The sequence below is a fragment of the Suncus etruscus genome, chromosome 13, assembly GCF_024139225.1.
Source record: "Suncus etruscus isolate mSunEtr1 chromosome 13, mSunEtr1.pri.cur, whole genome shotgun sequence".
Taxonomy (NCBI): Eukaryota; Metazoa; Chordata; class Mammalia; order Eulipotyphla; family Soricidae; genus Suncus; species Suncus etruscus.
The window spans coordinates 25,545,136-25,572,760 of NC_064860.1; the positions used below are offsets into that span (position 1 = coordinate 25,545,136).

Below are 27,625 nucleotides of genomic sequence, written 5' to 3' on the forward strand. Positions count from 1 at the left end.
AATCATACCCAGCAATGGTCTGGCTCTGTGTTACTCCTGGCAGAGTTGGAAACAATATGGAATGCCAGGGATTGGATTTGGGCCAACTGTATGCAAGGCAAACACCCTATCCACTGTACTTTCTCCATCTCAATCACAGTGTCTTAATTAAAAAGTTAAAATTTTAATTTAAAAGAATATAGGTTTAACAATACTACTCAAAGATAAAATGCATATATTATTAGAAGAGAAGGCACCACAGTAAGGCTTGTCATGTATTATTAACTTAACATTCATTAATTGATTAGATTCTTTTTCTTTTTTTTAATTATCTTTATTTAAAACACCATGATTACACATATGATTGTAGTTGTATGATTACAGTCATGTAAAGAACACCCCCCTTTACCAGTGCAAGATTCCCACCACCAATTGCCCAGACCTCCCTCTTCCTCACCCCACCCACACCTGTACTCGAAACAGGCTTTCTTTTTCCCTCATTCATTTACATTGTTATGATAGTTTTCAGTGTAGTTATTTCTCTAACTGCACTCATCACTCTGTGTGGTGAGCTTCATGTCATGAGCTGCACCTACATGGGTAAATGGGGGGAAATAATGGTTGGGACTGAGGCAGTAAAAGATTAGAAATGAGCTTTGTAAGGCAGTATCAAGGTCACAATACAAATGGATATTATGCATATATAAACTATATGCATATATTACTATCAATATATATTGTATGCGTGGGGGCACTAGCCCCCACATGGTTTTTGAGATGGAGACCAAAGAGAAAAAATTTCCAGTGACTGTCCCAACATAAACCAGTGCTGCAACGGCCCGCCCTCCTCCCAAAGCACATTCCCATTAGTGTAGGGAGAGGTAGGGGGAAAGCCTGATGACCCCTATAGAGTCCACCTGGACCAGCACCCAGGGAAGGCTTGGAGTCCAGGGGAGAAAGAGGGGGATGGCTGGGGGCCTGCCAAGCCTCCCAGCACTCCCCAGGCTGGGGAGAAGGCCTCCGGTATGGGGTCCCCAAACCTCATACCTGGCAAGAGCGATTAGATTCTTTTTCAATGTGACTACTAATGAAGAATAAATTCCATGAAAGATAAACCTGGATCAGGAGAAAAGGCTCCAAGGAAGATTAGGTTCAAGGGAAGAACCTGAATATTTAAGAACATATGCATATACACCACTTACTTGTAATAACTGACATTATGAAAGTATGAGGATACTAGACTCAATTACTTAATTGACAACTTATTCAGAATCAAAATCTAATTTAAAAATCTATTTAAGGGGCCAGAGAGATAGTGTGGAGGTAAGGCATTTGCCTTGCATGCAGAAGGACTGTGGTTCGAATCCCGGCATTCCATATGGTCCACCGAGCCTGCCAGGAGTGATTCCTGAGCGCTGCCAGGCATAAACCAGAAACCAAAAAAGAAATCTCCTGTGAGCGTTACTCAACTCGACCCTTAGCTTGTCGAGGACGGTAACGAGCAAGAAAAAAAAAAAGAAAAAAAAAAAAAAAAAAAAGAAATCTATTTAAAAGACTGATGAAAGGATGAGTATTAGAACATTATATGACTAAAACTTCATATCAAAGATATATGTGTGCGCATCTCACAGAGATCCAATAAAAAAATCTTTAAATACTATAAAAAAAAAACACACTACAGGGCCAGAGAGATAGCACAGCGGTAGGGCATTTGCCATGCATACAGCCAACCCAGAAAGGATGATGGTTTGAATCCTGGCATCCCATATGGTCCCCCAAGCCAGTTAGGAGTGATTTCTGAGCACAGAGTCAGGAGTAACCCCTGAGCACTGCTGAGTGCGACCCAAAAACCAAAATCACACCACATATTCCAAAAATACATCCAAAACAATTTTATATTCAACTCTTTTTAATATTCATAGTTTATTAGAAGCTTATAATATGTAGAAGAATCTCAACATAACAAAGTAAATATTTAATACTTTTGTTGGCTTGCCAAGCAGTTTTCAGGGGGTCTGTGTGACCATCCTGGCAATTCTCAGCCAAACTTACTGGCAGTTCAATAGGAGGGTTTGAGGTTCTATGATGCATGGGATTACCAAATCCATCATGGCAGTACTCAGAGACCATGTAGCAACAAAAATTGAACTGGGGTCAGTCTCATGAGAGACATGTACCCAAAACCCTATACTATCTCTCATGTACCATATTTTAAAAAGTGTAAGCTATGAGCAATAGTACAGTGAGTAATGCTCACTTTGCAAAAGGCCAACCTGGGTTCAATCCTCAGCATCCCACATGATCCCCTGAGGCCTGCCAGGAATAATCCATAAGTGAAGAGTCAGGAATAAGTCCTGAGAACCACCAAGTTATGGCAAAACAAACAAACAAAAAAGTAGTAGTAAAAAGTTTTAAACTACAACCAAGACTGCCATTTATAGCATATAATTTGCCTACAAAATGAGCCTAAAGTTATTTTAAGAAGTGGGCATATTTTCTTTTTTTTCCCTATATATATTTGGGGGGGGGGCACAGCTGGTAACACTCAGGGATTACTCCTAGCTATGCGCTCAGAAATTGCTCCTGGCAGGCACGGGGGGACCATATGGGATGCCAGGGTATTAAACTGGGTTAGTGTAAAGGATTCACTGTATCCCTGTACCCTTGAACTTATCCACATCTTCATCCTTTAAAAATGATAATATTTTGTTTTGCTTTGGTTTGGTTTGTGGAAGGGCATACCTAGTGGTGCTCAGAGGCTACTTCTGGTTCTTTGCTTCAGGACACTCACAGTAGTGCTTGGAAGATCATGTGGGACCAGAGACTGAATTTAAGCCTCTTGCAAGCAAAGTATACTCTCAGCCAGGTAAGCCATCTCTCTGTCCCCAGCCCAAAACAATATTTTGTAAATATTTTTCTAATGTGTTTTATGCTCCTATATAAAAAATTTCAATAGCTTGTCATTAATATCTTTACCCCCTTCCTCTTCAAATCACAGACTAACACTATAAGAATACAGTGGTTTAGGCACTTGTCTTGCATCCCATATGATCTCCCGAGCACCATGCAGAGAAATCCTGAGTGCAGAACCAGGAGTAACCCTTGAGTATTGCTAGATATGTCATCTCACACACCCCCAACAAAAATATTAGTGTACTCATCCTCTCCCTACTAAAAATTGAATTCAACTGTTTTATTTTCAACAAATGATTATATAAATATCCCCTATTAGAAAAAAAATAGAGACAGAGAGAGAAGCAATCTTCATACCTGGTCATGGATGAGCCCGTGATAGAGGATGCTCTGCATGTCCCTGCAAAGCCGTTCCAGGCCACCATACTTGGACCATACATTAGGACTGTTAGCTGACACCAAACCCTCTGCAGTAGTCTTCAAATTACCCAGCAACTGCCAATGCTCCCTCCTGCAATGACATCAATACACATTGGTTAGTTAACTTCATTGCATCTGATTCTGATGATGTCAAAGAAAATCAAGTCAAAAGCTTCCTTTTTTTTCATATTCTCTCCATTACTAATTTTTCAGTGGGGTGTAAGATCTAATTCTAAGAAAACTAAAGTTTTAAGGAACCATATGATTTAAAAAATAAAGCAAAACCCTCGCCTTTACTTGGCATATTAATAATAACACTGGCTTTGCAAGATCCTCCTATTATAAATCCTTCTGTATTATCTATAACCCTGTGCTTGCAAAAGTGGGATCAATCAAGATAAATTCCTGAAAATGATAGTACATAAGCAATATAGATAAAGATGAGATATATATGAGAGCAATCTCTATATTTGAGAACAATATAGATAAATCTGATAAAGATATTTTTTACTTAACATCAGAAATCTTTTACCACAGTCTTTTATGCACTACATATTTCAGGTTACCAAGCAAAATTTCCTGTAAAATTAAAATTATTTATGAATTTTAATTATTATTATTCAAAAGCATTACCCCCCGCCATGCTTGGGACACTGGGCCACATCCAGTCGTATTGTAGATGAGGATCATGTAGTTCTGGAGACTAATTAAGGCCTCACATATGCTAAGATATCTGCCTGGCCCATGCCCATCTATTTAAAAAAACTGTTTAAGTAAAAAAAATTTCATCGGGAAAAAAAGGAAGAAAAAAGATATAAGCACTGGCTTCATCAGAGTGGAAATTAACCCATGTTTTAATAAAATTGAGAAAAAATAACTCAACTGAAATGTGTATACAAAAAAAAAACCAAAACAATAAAAGGAACTCTCAGTTACTGTTGGCAGACTGTTGCATGGTTCAGGCTCTAAAAAAATGGCTTAGAGATATCTAAAGGTATTATAAATAGAACCTTTATGTGACCCTGCAATTCGACTCCTGGAACACAAAAACATTAATCTAAAAAGACACATAAGCACCTATTATCAGCATTCTTTACAATAGCCAAGATATGGAAACCACCCAAGTGTTTGACAATAAACAAGTGGATAAATAAATAGTGGCATATACACAATGGAATATTACTCAGCTATGAGAAAATATAAAGTTTTGCAGTTTACTGAAACTTGGGATGGAATTAGAAGGCATCATACTAAGCGAAGTGAGTCAGAATGTAAAAGGTGTCTTCATTCGGGGCCGGCAAGATAGCATGGAGGTAAGGTGTTTGCCTTCCATGCAGAAGGATGGTGGTTCAAATCCTGGCATCCCATATGATCCCCCATGCCTGCCAGGGGCGATTTCTGAGCTTAGAGCCAGGAGTAACCCCTGAGCACTGCCGGGTGTGACCCAAAAACCAAAAACCAAAAACCAAAAAAAAAAAAAATAATAATAAAGAAATAAAAATAAAGAAACAAAGAAAGGGATAGAAACAAAACCTCAAATATAATCAATAGAACTGGGAACTAGGGCTCCCTGTGTGTGACACCAGGCGGGGAAAATCCGCGAAAGTACACCGGCCCAGTGGGGCTCAGCTGTGAAAGACTGTGAGTGTGACCTGTCTATGTCTGTCTACTGTCCTCTTGCGTGAAACTCTTGCGAGTGGGGCAAAAAGAGCCTCCAGAAACCTCGCTCGCCCAGACGCCATTTTCAGGGAGGGACTTCAGAGCATAAAAACCGGCTATCCTTTGCAAAAGCTGGCTCCCTGTGTGTGACACCAGGCGGGGAAAATCCGCGAAAGTACACCGGCCCAGTGGGGCTCAGCTGTGAAAGACTGTGAGTGTGACCTGTCTATGTCTGTCTACTGTCCTCTTGCGTGAAACTCTTGCGAGTGGGGCAAAAAGAGCCTCCAGAAACCTCGCTCGCCCAGACGCCATTTTCAGGGAGGGACTTCAGAGCATAAAAACCGGCTATCCTTTGCAAAAGCTGGCTCCCTGTGTGTGACACCAGGCGGGGAAAATCCGCGAAAGTACACCGGCCCAGTGGGGCTCAGCTGTGAAAGACTGTGAGTGTGACCTGTCTATGTCTGTCTACTGTCCTCTTGCGTGAAACTCTTGCGAGTGGGGCAAAAAGAGGCTCAGAGGAGCACGGCCGCTCCGCTTCGCTACGCGGCCGTGCACTCTTTCTAAGGAAAGAACTCCATTGCAACAAGAAGGAAAAATCACACTAAGAACGGCGCTATATCACAGAAGCAAACATTTCTCTCTGGACTGTCTTCTCTGTTACATGCTCGGGCCTAAGATTTGACCCAGTGTGAGGCTTCATCCACGGAGGACTCCCCTCCCTTAGAGGCAAGTCAGCCCATCCAGAAAGGGAGGAGCCAGAGGAGTGTGCTGCCTACATCATATAGACAATGAATACCACTACAACACGTAGAAAAACCCACAATACAAATGTGACAATGGGGAAACAGCGCAGGCCAGCATCAGACATAGAGAATGAAGATGACAATTCTGAGGACCAGATAATGACTGAACAACTAATCAACCTCTCAGATAAGGACTTTAGACTAGCAATATGGAAGGTGCTCAACAGACTCCAAGAAACCATGGATCGAGTTGAACAGAACACTAATAAGAACCAAGAAAATATGAAGGCAGAAATGACAAAACTCCAAACTGAAATAACATGTCAACTAACAGGCCTGAAAAACTCAGTAAACGAAGTGAATGACAAAATGGATAAGCTCTGGGACAGGGTATCAGAAGCTGAGAATAGACTTGGTGCTGTGGAAGATGAGATACATAACAATTCCATACAGCAGGAGAGATTGGACAAAAAACTTAAAGCAAATGAGCAGACAATGGAAAAATTAGTCAAAGAATGGGAACAGACGAAAATAGAAGTCTATGATAAGATCAACAGAAACAACTTAAGAATCATTGGAGTCCCAGAGACCCAGGAAGAAAATTTCCAGGAAGAATCAATGGTCAAGAACATCATTAAAGAGAAACTTCCAGAGCTAAAGAATATATGTGATCAAATCCTGCATGCCCGAAGAGTACCAACCAAAAGAGACCCCAGAAAAACCACCCCAAGACACATCCTAGTCACAATGACAAATCCCACAGATAGAGACAGAATTCTGAAAACAGCAAGATCAAAAGGGGAAATCATGTTCAAGCAAGCTTCCCTGAGATTTACAGCAGACCTGTCACCAGAAACGCTCAATGCCAGAAAGCAGTGGTGGGATATTGTGACAAGACTGAATGAAATGAATGCTTCACCCAGAATACTATACCCAGCAAAACTCACTTTCCGGTTTGATGGAAGAATACATGGTTTCACAGACAAAAAAACAGCTCAGAAACTTCACAGACACAAAACCAGTCTTAAGAGAAAAACTGAAAGACCTAATCTAAGACAAGACTACCCAAAAGACACACCAAATTTTGAAATAAAGATGGCGTTAAATCCCAGGACAATTCTTTCTCTCAACGTCAATGGACTAAATGCACCAGTTAAGAGACACAGAGTGGCTAAATGGATCAAAAAACTCAATCCAACCTTCTGCTGCCTACAAGAAACGCACCTGAATAGTCAGAACAAACATAGACTCAAAATAAAAGGCTGGAGAAAAGTTATCCAAGCAAACAACACCCATAAAAAAGCTGGAGTGGCCATACTAATATCAGATAATGCAAACTTTATACTCAGGAAGGTTGTAAGGGACAAAGACGGACATTTTATATTAATCAAGGGGTACGTAGAGCAGGAAGAATTCACTCTCCTAAACATATATGCACCGAATGAGGGGCCAGCAAAATATTTAATACAACTGCTGACAAATCTGAAAAATAATATCAACAACAACACAATAATTGTGGGGGACCTAAACACGGCTTTGTCAACACTGGACAGGTCAACCAGACTGAAACCCAACAAGAATATACTAGACCTGAGGAGAGAAATGGAAGAAAGAGGCCTAGTGGATATATATAGGACACTCCATCCCCAGAAACCTGGATACACATTCTTCTCCAATGTACATGGGACATTCTCCAGGATAGACTACATGCTGGCACATAAAACATACCTCCATAAGATCAAGAGGATAGAAATTTTGCAGACTACCTTTGCTGACCACAAGGCTCTGAAATTATTTGTGAACTCCAAAGGGACTCAGAAGAAACACTTTAACACCTGGAAGTTAAACAGCCTCATGCTCAATAACCAGTGGGTCCGAGATGAAATCAAGGAGGAAATAAAAAGGTTCCTGGAAACGGGGCCGGGCGGTGGCGCTGGAGGTAAGGTGCCTGCCTTGCCTGCGCTAGCCTAGGATGGACCGCGGTTCGATCCCCCGGCGTCCCATATGGTCCCCCAAGAAGCCAGGAGCAACTTCTGAGCGCATAGCCAGGAGTAACCCCTGAGTGTCACAGGGTGTGGCCCAAAAACCAAAAAAAAAAAAAAAAAAAAAAAAAAAAGGTTCCTGGAAACAAATGACAATAAAGACACAAACTCTCAGAACTTATGGGACACAGCAAAAGCAGTACTGAGAGGAAAATTTATAGCTTTGCAAGCACACATCAGGAAGGAAGAAGGAGCTTACCTGAGTAGCTTAATGACACAGCTAATAGAACTAGAAAATGCTCAACAAAAGGACCCAAGAACAGGAAGACAGAAGGAAATAACAAAGCTGAGAGCAGAAATCAACGAAGTGGAAACTCAAAAAACAATCCGAAAGATCAACGAAAGCAGAAGTTGGTTCTTTGAAAAAATAAACAAGATTGATAGACCACTGGCAAACCTAACAAAGAAAGAGAGAGAGAGAAACTTGATAACTCGTATCAGGAATGAAAAAGGAGAGATCACTACTGATATGACAGAGATTCAAAGGGTAATCAGAAACTACTTTGAAAAACTCTACGCCACTAAAAATGAGAACCTGGAAGAAATGGATAAATTCTTGGACTCTTATAATCTTCCACGGTTGAAGGAAGAGGATGTAGCATATCTAAACACCCCCATCACCATTGATGAAATTAAAACAGTAATCAAATGTCTGCCGAAAAACAAAAGCCCAGGTCCAGATGGATTCACTAATGAATTCTATCAAACTTTCCAAGAGGAACTACTGCCAATCTTGGCAAGACTCTTTCATGAAATTGAACAAACAGAAACACTTCCAAATAGCTTTTATGAAGCCAACATCACCTTGATACCTAAACCAGACAGAGACGCTACCAAAAAAGAAAATTACAGACCAATATCACTGATGAATGCAGATGCAAAGATCCTCAACAAAATCCTGGCAAATAGGATTCAATGCCTCATTAAGAAGATCATCCACTACGATCAAGTAGGTTTCATCCCAGGAATGCAAGGCTGGTTTAACATCCGTAAATCTATCAACATAATACACAACATCAATAACAAGAAAAATAAAAACCACATGATCATATCAATAGATGCAGAGAAAGCATTTGATAAGGTCCAACACCCATTCTTGATCAAAACTCTCAGCAAGATGGGAATGGAGGGAACCTTTCTCAATATAGTGAAGGCCATCTACCACAAGCCAGTGGCAAATATTATCCTCAATGGAGAAAAACTGAAAGCCTTCCCTCTAAATTCTGGCACAAGACAAGGCTGTCCTCTCTCACCACTCCTATTCAACATAGCACTGGAAGTACTTGCTATAGCGATTAGGCAAGAAAAGGATATCAAGGGAATCCAGATAGGAAAGGAAGAAGTCAAGCTCTCACTGTTTGCAGATGACATGATACTCTACTTAGAAAACCCTAAAGACTCTATCAAAAAGCTTCTAGAAACAATAGACTCATATAGCAAGGTGGCAGGCTACAAAATTAACACACAAAAATCAATGGCCTTTCTATACACCAACAGTAATAAAGAAGAAATGGACATTAAGAAAACAACCCCGGGGCCGGGCGGTGGCGCTGGAGGTAAGGTGCCTGCCTTATCTGCGCTAGCCTAGGAGACGGACCGCGGTTCGATCCTCCGGCGTCCCATATGGTCCCCCAAGCCAGGAGCGACTTCTGAGCGCATAGCCAGGAGTAACCCCTGAGCGTTACCGGGTGTGGCCCAAAAACCAAAAAAAAAAAAAAAAAAAAAAAAAAAAAAAAAAAAAAAAAAAGAAAACAACCCCATTCACAATAGTACCACACAAACTCAAATATCTTGGAATAAACTTGACTAAATATGTGAAGGACCTATACAAAGAAAACTATAAAACTCTGCTCCAAGAAATAAGAGAGGACACACGGAAATGGAAACACATACCCTGCTCATGGATTGGCAGGATTAACATCATCAAAATGTCAATACTCCCCAAGGCATTATACAGATTTAATGCCATCCCTCTAAAGATACCCATGACATTCTTCAAAGAAGTGGATCAGACACTTTTGAAATTCATTTGGAACAATAAACACCCTCGAATAGCTAAAGCAATCATTGGGAAAAAGAATATGGGAGGAATTACTTTTCCCAACTTTAAACTGTACTACAAAGCAACAGTTATCAAAACAGCATGGTATTGGAATAAGGATAGGTCCTCAGATCAGTGGAATAGGCTTGAATACTCAGAAAATGTTCCCCAGAGATACAACCATCTAATTTTTGATAAAGGAGCAGGAAATCCTAAATGGAGCAGGGAAAGCCTCTTCAACAAGTGGTGTTGGCACAATTGGATAGCCACTTGCAAAAAATTAAACTTAGACCCCCAGCTAACATCATGTACAAAGGTAAAATCCAAATGGATTAAAGACCTCGATATCAGCCCCAAAACCATAAGATATATAGAACAGCACATAGGCAAAACACTACAGGACATTACAGGCATCTTCAAGGAGGAAACTGCACTCTCCAAGCAAGTGAAAGCAGAGATTAACAGATGGGAATATATTAAGCTGAGAAGCTTCTGCACCTCAAAGGAAATAGTGCCCAGGATACAAGAGCCACCCACTGAGTGGGAGAAACTATTCACCCAATACCCATCAGATAAGGGGCTAATCTCCAAAATATACAAGGCACTGACAGAACTTTACAAGAAAAAAACATCTAACCCCATCAAAAAATGGGGAGAAGAAATGAACAGACACTTTGACAAAGAAGAAATACGCATGGCCAAAAGACACATGAAAAAATGTTCCACATCACTAATCATCAGGGAGATGCAAATCAAAACAACGATGAGATACCACCTCACACCCCAGAGAATGGCACACATCACAAAGAATGAGAATAAACAGTGTTGGCGGGGATGTGGAGAGAAAGGAACTCTTATCCACTGCTGGTGGGAATGCTGTCTAGTTCAACCTTTATGGAAAGCGATATGGAGATTCCTCCAAAAACTGGAAATCGAGCTCCCATACGATCCAGCTATACCACTCCTAGGAATATACCCTAGGAACACAAAAATACAATACAAAAACCCCTTCCTTACACCTATATTCATTGCAGCTCTATTTACCATAGCAAGACTCTGGAAACAACCAAGATGCCCTTCAACAGATGAATGGCTAAAGAAACTGTGGTACATATACACAATGGAATATTATGCAGCTGTCAGGAGAGATGAAGTCATGAAATTTTCCTATACATGGATGTACATGGAATCTATTATGCTGAGTGAAATAAGTCAGAGAGAGAGAGAAAAACGCAGAATGGTCTCACTCATCTATGGGTTTTAAGAAAAATGAAAGACACCCTTGTAATAATAATTTTCAGACACAAAAGAGAAAAGAGCTGGAAGTTCCAGCTCACCTCAGGAAGCTCACCACAAAGAGTGATGAGTTTAGTTAGAGAAATAACTACATTTTGAACTGTCCTAATATTGAGAATGTATGAGGGAAATGTAGAGCCTGTTTAGGGTACAGGCGGGGGTTGGGTGGGGAGGAGGGTGATTTGGGACTTGGGTGATGGGAATGTTGCACTGGTGATGGGTGGTGTTCCTTTTATGACTGAAACCCAAACACAATCATGTATGTAATCAAGGTGTTTAAATAAAAAAAAAATTAAAAAAAAAAAAAAAAAAGAACTGGGAACTAGGGCCCAGAGAGATAGCACAGCGGCATTTGCCTTGCAAGCAGCTGATCCAGGACCAAAGGTGGTTGGTTCGAATACCGGTGTCCCATATGGTCCCCCATGCCTGCCAGGAGCTATTTCTGAGCAGACAGCCAGGAGTAACCCCTGAGCACCGCCGGGTGTGACCCAAAACCCAAAAAAAAAAAAAAAAAAGAACTGGGAACTAAAGATGTGGGGGTGTTGATCATCAGATAAAGGTAGAGAGATTTTGAAACATTGGTAGAGGAATTGGTGTAGTATCTCTGCACTTATAAAATTACATCAATACTATTATAATCTATGATACCTAAATTTTTCTTTTTTATTAATATCTTTATTTAAACACCTTGATTACAAATATGATTGTAGTTGGGTTTCAGTCATATAAAGAACACTCCCCTTCACCAGTGCAGCATTCACATTGATACTTAAATTTTTCTTTTTTTATTTTGGGGCAGGTTGGGTCACACCTGGCAGTGCTCACGAGTTACTCCTACCTCTATGCTCAGAAATCAAGCTTGGGGGACCATATGGGATGCCAGGATTCAAACCACCAACCTTCTGCATATAAGGCAAATGCCCTACCTCCATGCCATCTCTCCAGCCCCACCTACATTTTTCTAATGAAGAAACAAATAATTACATTTCTCTGGGTCAGAGAGACACAGAATGATTTCACTTATATGCCTTATACAAAGAAACATAGTAGGGGAATAACTAATCCCCAAAGGCAATAGAAACAAACAGCAGTAGAAATGGTCCTTAATAGGAAGTTTGTGCTTGGTGGGCGAAGTGGGGGGAGCTGGAGGGGAACCAGGGAAGAGGCCACTATGTCAATGAGAGAGAAAGTGGTCTTTCTGGACAAGAAATGGATCCTTAAAGGAGATTAAAGCGGTATTAATAATACCCTATCAGTAACCATATTGCAAACCACAGTGCCTAAAAGTGAACATCAACATCTGGCTACCTGTTGCTGCATCAAGATCTCATTCTGGGGCCGGGAAGGTGGCGCTAGAGGTAAGGTGTCTGCCTTACAAGCGCTAGCGTAGGACGGACCGCGGTTCGATCCCCCGGCGTCCCATATGGTCTCCCCAAGCCAGGGGCGATTTCTGAGCTCATAGCCAGGAGTAACCCCTGAGCGTCAAACGGGTGTGGCCCAAAAACCAAAAAAAAAAAAAAAAGATCTCATTCTATTATCAAGATGTAGAGCAGGGGTCTCAAACTCGTGGCCCGCGGGCCGTAACATTTTTGTGGCCCTGCCCTAGAGGAATCTTATTTTGTTTTGTTTTGTTTTAGTTGTTTGGGTCACACCCCTCAATGTTCAAGGCTTACTACAGACTTTGCACTCAAGGATCACCCCGACTTTGCCTGCTGCGGCCCCCAGGTAAATTGAGTTTGAGACCCCTGGTGTAGAGAAAAGCCCTGGCTTTGGCTTGGAGATCAATTAGGCCTTCTTACTTGTTGAAAAAGTCAAGGCCTTCTTAGAAATCCATTTGCTTTTGTATCTGCTCTTCCTGTGAAACTGCCACCACAGCAGATTGTGCTGCTACTGCAGCCCAAGTAAAGGATGAAGCAAAGGAAGAGACAGAATGCCAGAATGTCAGATGGGGATAAGGGATTTGCTCTCTTTAACAAATCACACGTGGAAGAAGAACAACACAAACTCTTGACTACACATTATACCACAAAGAAACTAGCAACAGCAGAAGCAGCAGCATAGAGAGAACAGGTAATGTAATCAGCCTTCTACTACAAAGGCCCACAATAATCCCTTAGGGATCTTATATAGGACCACAGGTAAAGAATACCATGGGAAATTACTGACTTCAATGGAAGCATTTCATAACAATGTGTTTTAATGCCTTAATCTTACTATATTTACAATAACCTCTCAGCTTTTCTGTCCACAGGCGTTCTTGGATACAAAGGGTAGACAAACTAAGATGGCATCTCGGGGCTCAGACACACGAGATACCATACCCAGTGTGCACTACGAGAATGTCCCGAGAAAACTCTTTAACATACCCTTTATCCATAGGTTATACCTTCTTTTTTTTTTTTTTTTTTTTTTTTTTTTGTTTTTTGGGCCACACCCGGCGGTGCTCAGGGGTTACTCCTGGCTGTCTGCTCAGAAATAGCTCCTGGCAGGCACGGGGGACCATATGGGACACCGGGATTCGAACCAACCACCTTTGGTCCAGGATTGGCTGTTTGCAAGGCAAACACCGCTGTGCTATCTCTCCGGGCCCAGGTTATACCTTCTTTTAGGACCTGAAACACGTGACCGAAGTAGCAACTGTGACCTACAGATTTATACTACAGGCCCTACTCATCAAACACATTCAAGCAAACTAGCATTCCCTTGCTCTTTTCTCCTCTCTTCACACTACTTCCTTTTTTTTTTTTCCTCTCCTTTTCTTTTTAATTTATTTTCTCTTTTCTTCTCTCCTGCCCCTTCCATATACTTTCCCCTTTCCCCCCTTTGGAAATCTGACTATCCCTTCACCCTTCATTCCCATCCAGATTTCCCACCTCATTAAAACTCTTCACCCTCAGTTCTTAATCCATTAGGCATCAAGACTGACCTCCTACCCCAACGAAACAATACCCAGCACCCAAGCGAAAGGACAACCAGTCAAACCCACACCTCGTCCCCTGCAAGAAAAGGCAACCAACTCCCCTGCTGACTCATGCTGCACGGTCCTCCTTATCAACCCTTCCTAACTTGGACTGTTACTTGAAATGGACTTAGCGCTAAAAGTATCCCCAATGCAGGAACTCCTCCCGAGACCTCCCTACCGCAAAACTTTTGCCATTCTCAAGAAGGGTCAGGTTGTGTGATGAAAAGGCACCCGGGAACTAACACACCACAAGAAAACCTCAAAAGACAATGGAGAAACCTATACTTCCATCATAAGTATAAGACCTGTATTACACTACCTCTTTACCTGCTTTTTCCCTAATATAAAGTAGTCTCTTGCATCACTTTGCTCCTTTAATTGCTTTACCTCATTTTTTTAAATCTTTTTTCTTTTTATATGTATATGTGAGCTCATATATATTTATTTCTATTTTTATCTTTTTTTGGGTGTGTGACCTATTTTTGTTTCCTTCTCTTCCCACCCTCAAATGCACTGGCAATATAATGTAGCACCATTTCTCCCTGCAAAGGCACACTAAAAAAAGAGAATATCTTGAGTATAAAAAACGAGCTCTTATCTACTAGGAATAAGAAAACAAACTTGTTTACTGTTGTATTAAATAATTAACGATGGGGTTGCGGAGCCACGTGGCCTGGAATGCCATCCACCACCATCCAGCCCCATCGTTAATTATTTAATACAACAGTTTACAATACAGGCGCATCTCCCACCTTGAAAATATGTCACGTGGACCCAACTTAGACCCCAGGTGATTAGATACCAACCATCCAGCCTTGAACTCTGGATCACAGACATAGAAATGACACAGTTCTTCACAACATCCACAAGAAACAAATCCCATTCGGGACATCCTTAATATTGCTTGGACACCAACAAGTGCCAGCACGAATATGATATCCTGACAACGAGGAAACTGGGAACAACTTGACCTAAGAGCAGGTTATCCTACCTCACCAGCTAACGATAAGACAAAATCAGAAGACTTGTCACCCTTTGGTCTGTCCAAATGCCAAGATTGTGATTTACAGATGACTGGCTGATAGAACCATGACCTGACTGTATGTATCCTGGGACCAATAAAAAAGGCCTAGTCTAGGGATTGAGCTATGACCTGCACAACAACCATGACCTCTAGTTCCAGAGGTCTGTCTGAGATAATTTGCAATGAAATGGGTCTTCTGTAAACATAACGAAAGACGCTATCCCAGGCCCCACCCTAGGATCAGCACAAAGACCAAGACCACCAACCACAGGATTAAAATGACACTGAGGGAACAGAACTTCTAGAACCACAAAGAAAGACTTCATCATAAGTTTCAATCCCTGACCTGTGCAGACATCGAGATCTCTAGATACAAAGGTCTGCTTTTATCGCCCAGGATGGAGCAGAAGTCTTTCATACACCAAAAAAGCACCAAGAGGAGAGTAAATGAACCTGACAGGAGTCTATAGTTAATCCCATGACAATATACTTCAAGGGCAGAGAAACCCTGTTTCTCTTTTTTTTTTTTTTTTTTTTTTGGTTTTTGGGCCACACTCTGTGACGCTCAGGGTTACTCCTGGCTATACACTCAGAAGTCGCTCCTGGATAGGGGGACCATATGGGACACCGGGGGATCGAACCGCGGTTCATCCAAGGCTAGCGCAGGCAAGGCAGGCACCTTACCTCTAGTGCTACCGCCCAGCCCCAACCCTGTTTCTCTTAGGCCAAGGGAATTCCTTTTCGAATGACCCCATTATTTATTGTGCCTGTGCAGGAGGGAAGAAAAAAGAAAAAAAAGGCAAAAAAGCACAAAACAATTTTCTTTTTTAGTTATTTATCTAGTTTTTGTTGATTTCTTTGTTTTGGTGTGGTTATTGAAGTTGTTGTCTCCATTTATATTTGCTTTTTTTTCCTTCTTTTCTTTTCTTCCTTTATGTGCTCTGCCATGTTTTTTATCTCAAGACCATGGCCTTTATGTGATGCTTATCTTTATTGTTGGAGTGCTCACTGGATATTTTACTTGACACTCCTTTTTGTACTGTTGTGGTGTTTCACCCTCCTTTTCCCCATCGTCTCTCATCTCTCAAACTTAGGAGAGCCTCCAGAAGGACTCCGCCCATTTTCGGCATATTTGATTTTTTTCCCCCAGTTTAGTACCTTTCTCTTCTTCAAACAAACCACATAACTTAAACTATCTAGTCCCACCTCCCAATTAGAGTGGGAAATAAGGGAGGTACCAAGACCAAACAAGTGTAGGACCTCTAAGTAGTAAGCTAGGCACAGAGGGGACCACTTATTCTAGCAGCCCCAAGGGTGAGGGAGGAGGGTATGGGAGGTAGGACGGGAGCAGAGGTGGAGGGAGGACAATTCAGTGATGGGAACTCCCCTGTTTTTATGTTAATATGTGCCTAAAATATTATTGTCAATGATATGTAAGCCACTATGATTAAAATAAATATTATATTAAAAAAAAAAGAAATCAGTGTCTGGGGGCCATATAGAAAGCCAGGGATCAAACCTGGCTTGGCCACATGCAAGGCAAACATTCTACCCACTGTACTATCACTCTAGCACTCCAATCTCTTGATAGGTCATTTATATATCTGTACTAATATAAATAATGGTGTAATAAACATGGAAGTGCAGTTATCTTTTTAAGAAATCTTTCCTTGATTTATAATGTATATACATAATAACATATTATATAGAGAAATATATAATCCAGATATTACAAAAAAATACACAACAGGGTACCAAGAGAAGTACTGATCAGCCAACCTTGTTAGGATGTTTTGAGAATTCTCAGTGTTTTCATTGACTTTAGAAACTTCATAGACTCAAAACCATCTTTACAAAGAGGACTAAAGGGATGACTTTAAGACAAGATGAATCCCACAAACATAATAGTCTCCTACAGAAAGGTGGCACAAAATTTCATGACAATAATCTCTCTCAATGTCAGTGGACTCAATACACTGATTAAGAGAGAGAGTGGCATGATAGGTTAGGAAATTGAAGCCCACATTATGCCTGCAGAAAAACATATTTGAGTAGTTAGAGCAAACACATTAAAAGTCTTGGAATATTTTTATTTGGATTTCTTCTAACTGTACTCTCTGGATCTCCAGGATGTAGTAGCATGCATTCTCCAGCTCTGAGAACTTCTCAGCAATGCTATCTTTGACTGTTGCTTCTTCATAAGGGTTTCTTTCTGGCCCTTTTAGACCCAAATGATTTTTTACATTCATCATCCCAAAGTCCTTTTGCCATTTAAAGGCTCCCCCCACCCCGCCCCATCTTCTGCTTTTATATGGTTTTCAGAACATCATCTTTGAGCTCACTGATTTTTGTCCTCAGCAGCTATTACTCAGCTGGTGAGGCCTTTCAATGAGTATTTTTCATCTTGCCTACCAAGCTTTTTAGTTCTGACATTTCTGTTTGTGGTTTCCTCATTTCTGTTTTCATATTTTCATTTTTAATGTCCTTCCATTCTATGGTGTTTTTTTTTAATTCATTAAACACTCTAAGAGGGGTCGGAGAGATAGTATGTGGGTAAAGTGTTTGCCTTGCATGCATAAGGACCATGCTTTGATCCCGGCATCCCATATGGTCCCCTGAGTCTGCCAGGAGCGATTTCTGAGCATAGAGCCAGGAGTAACCCCAGAGTACTGCCGGGTGTGACCCAAAAACAAAACAAAACCAACAAAAAAAACACCCTAAGGATTTCCATTCTGAAACTTTTCAGAGATATTATACAGGTGGCTGTTAGTGGTTTATTCCTCAAGATAATAATCTTTGCCCACTACCCACGGTGGGATTCTGTGTTGCTTGACTATGATTCCTTTTATAATCTGGGTGTATGTCTTTTCCACTTCATTTAGTGGCCCTCTAATTGCCAGGGAGATCGCTGAGGGAGTTCTACTGAGGTGGCAAATTATCTTTTGGCCACATTCCTGGCTGCCACTTTGAAACCATGGTGCTGATTTATGACATCCAGGTAAGTTCAGGGCCAGTCCAGAGGCCACTCTCCCATGAGTGAGCAGAGTAGGGACTGGCACTCACCTGACAACTCTGTTCAGTACTGTAATGGTGTTTCTGATGTCCAGGTGGAGTTTGGGGTCATGTATGGGCCACTCTCTTGCAGGCAAGAGGAGTATCTCACTGCAATTCTGATTTGCATTTCTTTGATGACTGGTGATGTGGAACATCTTCTAAATGCCTGTGGCTATTTCCTAGTTTTATTTTTATAGCAGTCAGAGATATCTTTAACTAAAATATACAGACCTGAAGTCATTAAAAAGTGAATTTACTGGGGCCGGGAAGGTGGCACTAGAGGTAAAGTGTCTACCTTGCAAGCACTAGCGTAGGACGGACCAAGGTTCGATCCCCCGGTGTCCCATATGGGGTGATTTCTGAGCGCATAGCCAGGAGTAACCCCTGAGTGTCAAACGGGTGTGGCCCAAAAACCAAAAAAAAAAAAAAAAAAAAAAGTGAATTTACTGTTGTATTATGAGATACTGCCATCACAGAGGCTTGCTAATGGCAAACTTTTCCCTCAGTGATTCTCCATCTCCATAGTTTTCTTTTCTTTTCTCTTTCTTTTGATTTTTTTTTTGTGAGGGGGTGGGCACACCCGGTGGTGTTCATGGGTTACTCCTTGCTCTGCACTCAGAAATCACTCCTTGCAGGCTCAAAGAATCAAACCCAAGTCATCCTGGGTCGGCCCTGTGCAAAGCAAACACCCTACCAATGTGCTATCTCTCCAGTCCCTTCACAGTTTTGTTGTTTTTTTGTTTTATTTTGTTTTGTTTTTTTGGTTTTTGGGTCATATCCAGCTGCACTCTGAGGTCACTCCTGGCTCTACGCTCAGAAAAGAAATCGCGGGGCCGGGTAGGTGGCGCTGGAGGTAAGGTGTCTGCCTTGCAAGCGCTAGCCAAGGAAGGACCGCGGTTCGATCCCCCGGCGCCCCATATGGTCCCCCCAAGCCAGGGGCGATTTCTGAGCACATAGCCAGGAGTAACCCCTGAGCATCAAACGGGTGTGGCCCAAAAACCAGAAAAAAAAAAAAAGAAAAGAAATCGCTCCTGGCAGACTCGGGGGACCATATGGGATACCGGGATTCGAGCCACTGACCTTCTGCGTGCAAGACAGACACTTTACCTCCATGCTATCTCTCCGGCCCCTCCACAGCTTTCTTTCTTTTTTTTTCTTTAAAGATATTTTATCAAACACAAGTGGAAAACACAACTTGAGGCTTTGGTGAGTCTCATTAAATTAAGGTTGTAGAATTCTGTGTTTTATACTCCAACTGATAATGCAGATAGGGAGGAATGCTGCTACTACAGAAAAAATATGTACATGAGAAAATAAATAAGCAACTCCTAGATGATGTTATTTTTCCCTCTAGTCCAGTGTACATGTTTTGAAAACAACAGAGATGTAATGAATAGCTCCCTATTTTAAAAGGTAACCTTTTTAATACAACCTTTTATCCTCTTCAAAATGGATGCACAGTACAGTATTTCCTCCTAGCTCAAAGCTGAATATTCTCCATTATTTTAATAATTTTTTAGATATGTCAATTATAGCAACAAATTTCTTCAATCCCCCCACCTTTGCTTCTACCACCACTTCTACTATCTCTATAATCTGTTTGTTCATATTACCTTCTCCCCTTTTCCTATTTTAGTCACTGGTATCTCTGTACTTGAAAATGAAAATAGTTCTAGATTACAGCAAACTCAGATGGCCCTGCTCCATCGATTGCTTCAGTTGAAAGATGATAGGAAGAAGCATAAAGGACCAATCATGGGTTGAGATCAGGCACTACCAGAAACCCAGTTTGTGATTAAAAACGGGCTCTTGGACATGTTCCTGGTAGACAAGTCTTCACTAGCTTGCAGAAAAGGAAGGACTATTTCACAAACACCACCGGGTTTGAAATTCTAGAGGCTACCCAGGCCAAGAAAACATCCCTGCAGTACTTCACCACACATTCATTGCTGCAGTACTCATTGTCCCAGTCCTTACTCACAACAGGAGGGTTTTCACAACCAGACCTCACACATCGAGGTTGGGGTGAGAGCATCACAGGGGACCCACTCACCAATTCGACATCCATTTGAGAAGGAGACTCAACCTCTGGAACTACATCAGTGATCTTCTCACAGATTGTCTCAGAAGTGGTTGCTTCCACTGTATGGAACTCAGGGCTGCTATTCAAAGGCCGCTCAGGACTGTTTCCACAGCCAGGGGACTAAAGTAGTCTGCATTTTTAGAGTAGGTGGAGGCACAAACTTGATCTGCAGAGGAGGAGGCTGCTGCTGTAAATTTTTTCGAGCTTTCTGAGGTGGGGGCTGTTGCATGGCCTGAAGTGGAGGAGGCTGTTGCAGGATGGTCACTTGTGGCTGAGCTGGAGGTTGAGGCATCTGTTGCAATGGAGGGGGTTGTAGTCGGGGTGGAGGCAGTTGCATAGAAGTAGCCGCTGCTGCTGCTGCTGCTGCTGCTGCTGCTGCTGCTGCTGCTGCTGCTGCTGCTGCTTGCAAAACTGACCAAGTAACAATCTGAGCTTGTTGACTGGGCTGGATAGTGGCTGTACTGGTTTGGCCTAGTTGAAGGCCATGGGAGGTTACCACTGTAGCTGGGATAATGGTCACCATCCCTCCTTGAGAAATGGTAATAGAAGAAGGCAACATCTGTTTGGTAATAATTAATTTGGTGATATTGGGCTGACCCCCAGGCCCAGGAGAGGCTTGGCTGGCCACATAGGATGAAAGAGTAGAATTGACAACAATGGAGGGTGACAGGGCAGGGGGCTCTGTTGAGGCTGGTGCTGGAGATGCTGGGTCAACAGTAGCCATAGGCGGTGGAGAAGGAGTCTGTGATGATGGCACTGGATCCAATTCCACTGTCTCCACAGTGGCCTGACACTCTTGTCTTTATAAGCTGCCAGAGCCTTCAGATATACCTTCTTAGCAGCTTCAGTTTTCCTCTTATACACCTGTTTTTGCTCTTCGCCAAAACTGTCCCACATGAAAGCCACAATTTTTGAAACCTCCCCAAAAGTGGCATTGGGATTCTGTCCCTTGATGGCAACCTGAGTATCACGAAAGAATAAAGCATAAGTTGAAACTGGCTTCTGAGGTTCATTAGGATCTTTCTTTTTTCTCTTCTTTGGGGCCTTCTGCTTTTTCCTTTATTCTATCACAACTGTCTTCTGGCTGGGAAGCTGCCTCCGGAACTCCTCAACACCATCCTCATGAAGTGAGCTTGTAGGTGAAGGGGTGGTTGAAAGACGATCTTCAGGTGACTGTGCAGGAGGCAGGATGGTGCCTCCTCCTAAACTCAAACCAAGCTGAGAACTGAGTTCTGACTGATCAATGGTTGTCAGCTGGCTATGCCCCATCAAGCCAGATGTCATATCTTTCATTGGTACATCAACTGTAACTGGTGGGTTGGCACTATACTGAGTTCCTATAGAATGGTCCAAGTCCCAAGCTTGGTGTATGGAATGTCTCGGCCCTGGACAAGAAAGGGTTTGAGGGCCCGGTGATCGTCAGGTAATTGTCATTCCCTCCGGGAAACTCCATCTTCACACACGTTCAGCCCAGCTCCCACTCCCCTACATCACACCAGCCTCCACAGCTTTCTTAAAGGTAATGTGGCTTGGTCTGATTGGCACAGATTTTACCTACCAACAGGTTATAATCAGTTCATAAGCCTGAGGCCTAGACTGATGACACTAAATATCTGTGTTCTGAATCATTAACTGTCAAAGACCATCATGATAAATCCTGAAAGCATACACCAGATATATGAGTATCCTAAGAATTTGATTCCAAAATTATGTAAGAAATACTAAAATTCTAAAAACTTGAATTTTAAAATCTGCTAATAAATTCTTCTGGACAAAGCTAAGAACTTTCCTTTCCCATAATAAAAGATCCTTTCAATACCAAACCTGTAAAAGAATGTGATTCACTCTAAGATACACATACATTTGGTATGTGTCAATGTAGAAGAAGTAGGTTTGCACAGCTAATCTATTTTAATTTCTATATTTTAAGACCTTTAATCATAAAGGCATAATTACCTTTTTCAGAGAGTTGGAATACAATATCCAATTGAAACCCATACATATGGATTCATCCATTTATACCTAAAATCTAGATGCAAGTAAAGAGATCGTTAAAATAAAATAACCTTTCCCCATTCTTTAGCCACTTTTTTTTTTGGGGGGTCACACCCAGCGCTGCTCAGGAGTTACTTCTGAGCCTAGGGAACCATATGGGATGCTGGAATTCAAACCACTGTCCATCCTGGGTCAGCTGCATACAAGGCAAAGTCCCTACCACTGTGCCATCTCTCTGGTCCCTCCTTAGACACATTTTTAGAACAGTTAGTCTTTGCTAGGTTAAACCTATTTGGTAGTAACTATTTGACAGCATTATCCTATGTTCACATTAATCTTTAACAAGACACAAGCGGGGCCGGGCGGTGGCGCTGGAGGTAAGGTGCCTGCCTTGCCTGCGCTAGCCTAGGACGGACTGCGGTTCGATCCCCCGGTGTCCCATATGGTCCCCCAAGAAGCCAGGAGCAACTTCTGAGCGCATAGCCAGGAGTAACCCCTGAGCGGCACAGGGTGTGGCCCAAAAACCAAAAAAAAAAAAAAAAAAAAAACAAGACACAAGCGGGCCCGGAGAGATAGCACAGCGGCGTTTGCCTTGCAAGCAGCCGATCCAGGACCAAAGGTGATTGGTTCGAATCCCGGTGACCCATATGGTCCCCCGTGCCTGCCAGGAGCTATTTCTGAGCAGACAGCCAGGAGTAACCCCTGAGCACCGCCGGGTGTGACCCAAAAACTAAAAAAAAAACAAAAAAAACAAGACACAAGCAAAGGCTTTGAAGCATAGGTTCAAAGCAACCCTTTGCAGACCCATTTCTGCAAGTACATAGAGTAATTTCCTTTAATCATCATAAATGAAGGACAAATTTTTTTATGCATCTTACCTTATCCTAAGGAAAACCCATGCATGAGTAGAAAGGGGCAGAACAATCGATCTCTGCCTGAATCATTTTCACAAATAAGCAGTAAAACCAATCTTAACATAATATCCACCTCTTCAGGTAGGATTGTAACCACATTCCCCCTTCAAAGATGAACAGGGGGAACAGGAAGATTCACACAGGTTTAAAGCATATGCCTTGAATGCATCTCAAACATACAAAGCTCTGGGTTCCATTTGTAGCCTAGTCCCACTGAGTACTGCCAGAGACCTAAACATTGAAAAATCAGATCAGCACAGCCCAGAACATGCATAGCTGAGCACAGCTGTAAACTCTCTCCCAACACACACACTCACACACACACACACACACACACACACACACACACACACACACACACGGTACTAGGATTGCTTATGCAACTCAAGTAAGGATATCTAAAAAAATACTTTTTCCTAAATGCCAACTTGGCCTTCTTAGGCTTGCCATATCACAATTAGAAGGTGATATTCAAGGTTAAAATAGAGAAGTTGCAAGTAAATGTTATTTTTAAAGTGTTACACATAAAACTAATCCTAAAAAAGGGGCCAGCGAGGTGGTGCTAGAGGTAAGGTGTCTGCCTTGCAAGCACTAGCCAAGGAAGGACTGCGGTTCAATCCCCCGGCATCCCATATGGTCCCCCAGTCCAGGGGCAATTTCTGAGCACTTAGCCAGGAGTAACCCCTGAGCATCAAACGGGTATGGCCCGAAAAACCAAAAAAAAAAAAAATTAATCCTAAAAATAAGTAGTAAATTAAGTACCATACAAGTATAAGCAATCAGAGAGTAAGACTCCATATAAGAAATATAAATATTCAGATATCTTTGAAAAACAATATTCTTTTTAGTGATAAAAAGAATTGACTTTAGGGCCAAAGTGACAGTAAAGCTTGTGTTTCAATTAACTGACCCAGGTTTGATCTCCAGCATCACACATTTCCCAAGCATCACCAGGAGTAACTCCTGGGTGCAGAGCCATAGTAAGCCATGAGTATCACCAAGTGTAAACCAAACCTCACTCCAAAAAAAGAATCAGCTTCAATTTACTGGCATATTCCCTTCCACAGAAGGTTGTTTAACGAGAGTAAACATCAGCCTAAAATCAGAGTTGATTTCTGGTCTTTCCAAATTCAGGTTCCTAACATGTGAAAAGAGGTTTATGATATCACATAATGGAGTATCATGAAATCATTGAAATGTTTTTAGGTGGGGATAGAGAAATAGCACAGCAGGTAGGACACTTGCCTTGCATATGTAATTCCTGGAGTAATTTCTGAGCACAGAGCGAAGAGTAACCTCTCAGCATCACTGGTATAGCTCAATCCCTCCCGCAAAATAAATGAATAAGTAATTTATTAGGAAGTTTTCAAAGCTAGTAGTTTGCTAAAGTATAAAAATAAATAGCTAAGCACAGCGGCATTTGCCTTGCAAGCAGCCGATCCAGCACCAAAGGTGGTTGGTTCAAATCCCAGCGTCCCATATGGTCCCCCGTGCCTGCCAGGAGCTACTTTTGAGCAGACACCAGGAGTAACCCCTGAGCACTGCCGGGTGTGGCCCAAAAACAACAACAACAACAAAAAAAAATATCTAGGGGCCAGAGCAATAGCACAGTGGTAGGACATTTGCCTTGCACATGGCCAACCCAGGACAGACCCTGTTTGATTCCTAGCATCCCATATGGTCCCCAGAGCCAGGAGCAATTTCTGAGCACAGAGCCCAGAGTAACCCCTAAACACCACCAGGTGCGGCCCAAAAAGAAAAAAAATACTAACAACTATGATAAACTTAAAATATAATACACTTCAGGTAGAGAAAATAAATTGTTTAGACTTTCCCAAAGCTAAGAATAAGAGATCAAAATATTAAGAGTTAGTGAATATTTTTCTTAAAACCCATAGATGAGTGAGACTATTCTGCATCTCTCTCTCTCCCTCTGACTTATTTCACTCATCATGACAGACTCCATGTACATCCATGTATAGAAAAATTTCATGACTTCATATCTCCTGATGGCTGCATAATATTCCATTGTGTATATGTACTATATTTTCTTTAGCCATTCGTCTGTTGAAGGGCATCTTGGTTGTTTCCAGAGCCTGACTATTGTGAATAGTGCTGCAATAAATATAGGTGTGAGGAAGAGGTTTTTGTATTGTATTCTTAGTGTTCCTAGGGAATATCCCTAGGAGTGGAATAGCTGAATCGAATGGGAGCTGAATTTCCAGTTTTTGGAGGAATCTCCATATCGCTTTCCATAGAGACTGGACTAAAAGTCATCTTTGCAACAATCCTCAGAGACAATGAGAGGAGGGCTGGAACTTCCAGCACCACAAAGAGTGGTGAGTGCAGTTATAGAAATAACTACACTGAAAACTACCATAATCATGTGAATGAATGAGGGACCTGGAAAGCCTGTGTAGAGTACAGGTGGGGGGGGGGAGGGAGATTGGGACATTGGTGGTGGGAATGTTGCACTGGTGAAGGGGGGTGTTCTTTACATGACTGAAACCTAATCACAATCATATTTGTAATCAAGATGTTGAAATAAAGAAAAAAATGCAAAAAAAAAAAGAGTTAGTGAATAAGAACATAACAATTTTTAAATTCAAAAGCTCTTACTTAGGCTGAAAAATTATCAGTGAAGCAAGCACCTGGAACTCTGAATTCCAGAAGCACTTCCTGGATAGAAATAATAGGTTCCTTCTTAAGGTATAGAAAGGCATAATTATGTAAAATAATTATTGGCGACATGAGAGAACAAGAAGATATCCCATTTAATTTATGTTTAATTTGTCTCTTATCTGGCTCAATATATTATGCCTTAAATTATATAGTATTTAATCTGTTGAACATACAGTTAAAAACTGATGATGCTTTTTAAATAAATAATATACATATAGAAAAACGTATTATAATCTGTTATACAGTCTCACAGCTCCCAATACCAAAAAGAACCTAACCTTTGAAAGTCTCCTTGTCAAAGCATAATCTTAATGTCTGGAATTTAAACAGTATTTGTAGGTAGGCTCTGAAATGTCATTCCTATTGAACAAATGCCATACCAATCATTAAAATGGGTGCAGGGGACACACCTAGTGGTGTTAGGGCTTCCTCTTGGCTCTGCCATGGAGGACGATATACGGTGCCAGGGATCAAGCCCTGGTCAGCTGCATGCAAGATAAAAAGTACCTTTTCCACTGTACTCTCTTTATGACCCCTGAGTATTTTTTTCTTTTAATTTTTTGGGGGGTTGGGCCATATCCAGTGACACTCAAGGATTATTCCTGGCTCTGCACCCAGAAATTGTTCCTGACAAGCTCAGGGAACCATATGAGATGCCAGAGATCAAACTCAGGTCGGTCCCAGGTCAGCCACATGCAAGGCAAAACAGCCTAACACTGTGCTATCACTCCAGTCCCTTAATTTGGATTTGAGATACATCCAGCTATGCTCAAGGATATTCCTGCTAGTTAATAAGAGTCACTCCTGATAGTGCTTGAGGAAACATGTGGTGCTATGATTCAAAGTCTCGTCTCCCTTGGGCCCAGAGAGATAGCACAGCAGCGTTTGCCTTGCAAGCAGCCGATCCAGGACCAAAGGTGGTTGGTTCGAATTCCGGTGTCCCATATGGTCCCCCATGCCTGCCAGGAGCTATTTCTGAGCAGATAGCCAGGAGTAACCCCTGAGCAATGCCGGGTGTGGCCCAAAAACCAAAAAAAAAAAAAAAAACAAAGTCTCATCACCCTCATGCAACCAGGCCTTTCAACTAGCCCCTAAAACTTTTTTTTTCTTTTTGGGTCACACCCGGTGACACTCAGAGGTTACTCCTGCTATGCACTCAGAAATCATTCCTGGCTTTAGGGACCATATGGGGCACCTAGGGATCAAAGCACAGTCCATTCTAGGTTAGTGTGTGCAAGGCAAATGCCCTACCGCTTGCACCACCACTCCAGCCCCTAAACTATACTTTTTTTTTTGAGAGGAAAGGTCACACCTGGCAGTGTTCAGGGTTTGTTTCTGGCTCTGCACTCAGAAATCAGTACTAGAGGGTCAAGGGACCACCTTGGGTGATTGTATCAGCCACAAGAAAGGCAAATGCCCTGCCTTCTGTACCACTGCTTTAAGCCCCATACTAAATTTTAATGGCATTGAATGCATTGGCTTTCAACAGTGAGGTAAAATTGATAGTCTATAGAAAAGCCCATACACCAAAGTAGCAATATTCTTCCTTCTTTTTATTTTCTTTTCTTCCTTCTCTGAACTTCCAAGACATAAAACTAATAAATCCATCTAATATCATCTCAGACTACAAAGACTGGAACACATCAAGATGACTAAGAGTATGGGGTTGGAGCAATAGCACAGCAATAGGATGTTTGCCTTGCATGTGGCTGGCCTGGGACATCCCACATGGTCCCCCAAGCCTGCCAGGAGCAATTTCTTAGTACAGAGCCAAGAATAAGCCCTGAGTGCCACCTGGTGTGGCCCTAAAACAAACAT

General features: G+C 41.8%; 2 protein-coding genes across 2 annotated transcripts in view; both read right to left on the bottom strand.

The window, feature by feature from the left end:
- Positions 1 to 27,625, bottom strand: part of RUBCN (rubicon autophagy regulator) — a 77,651-nt gene that overhangs the window by 40,815 nt on the left and 9,211 nt on the right. The window contains exon 2 of the mRNA XM_049785881.1: positions 3,250 to 3,403. Coding sequence (XP_049641838.1) covers positions 3,250 to 3,403 — 154 coding nt within the window. The remainder of the gene's footprint in view (positions 1 to 3,249; positions 3,404 to 27,625) is intronic.
- On the bottom strand, positions 19,614 to 22,292 carry LOC126026267 (TOX high mobility group box family member 4-like). Its single transcript, XM_049785959.1, is given in 4 exon segments — positions 19,614 to 20,334; positions 20,336 to 21,014; positions 21,017 to 21,601; positions 22,283 to 22,292. Coding segments are annotated over 4 exon segments (1,614 nt in total). The 3' UTR covers positions 19,614 to 19,994.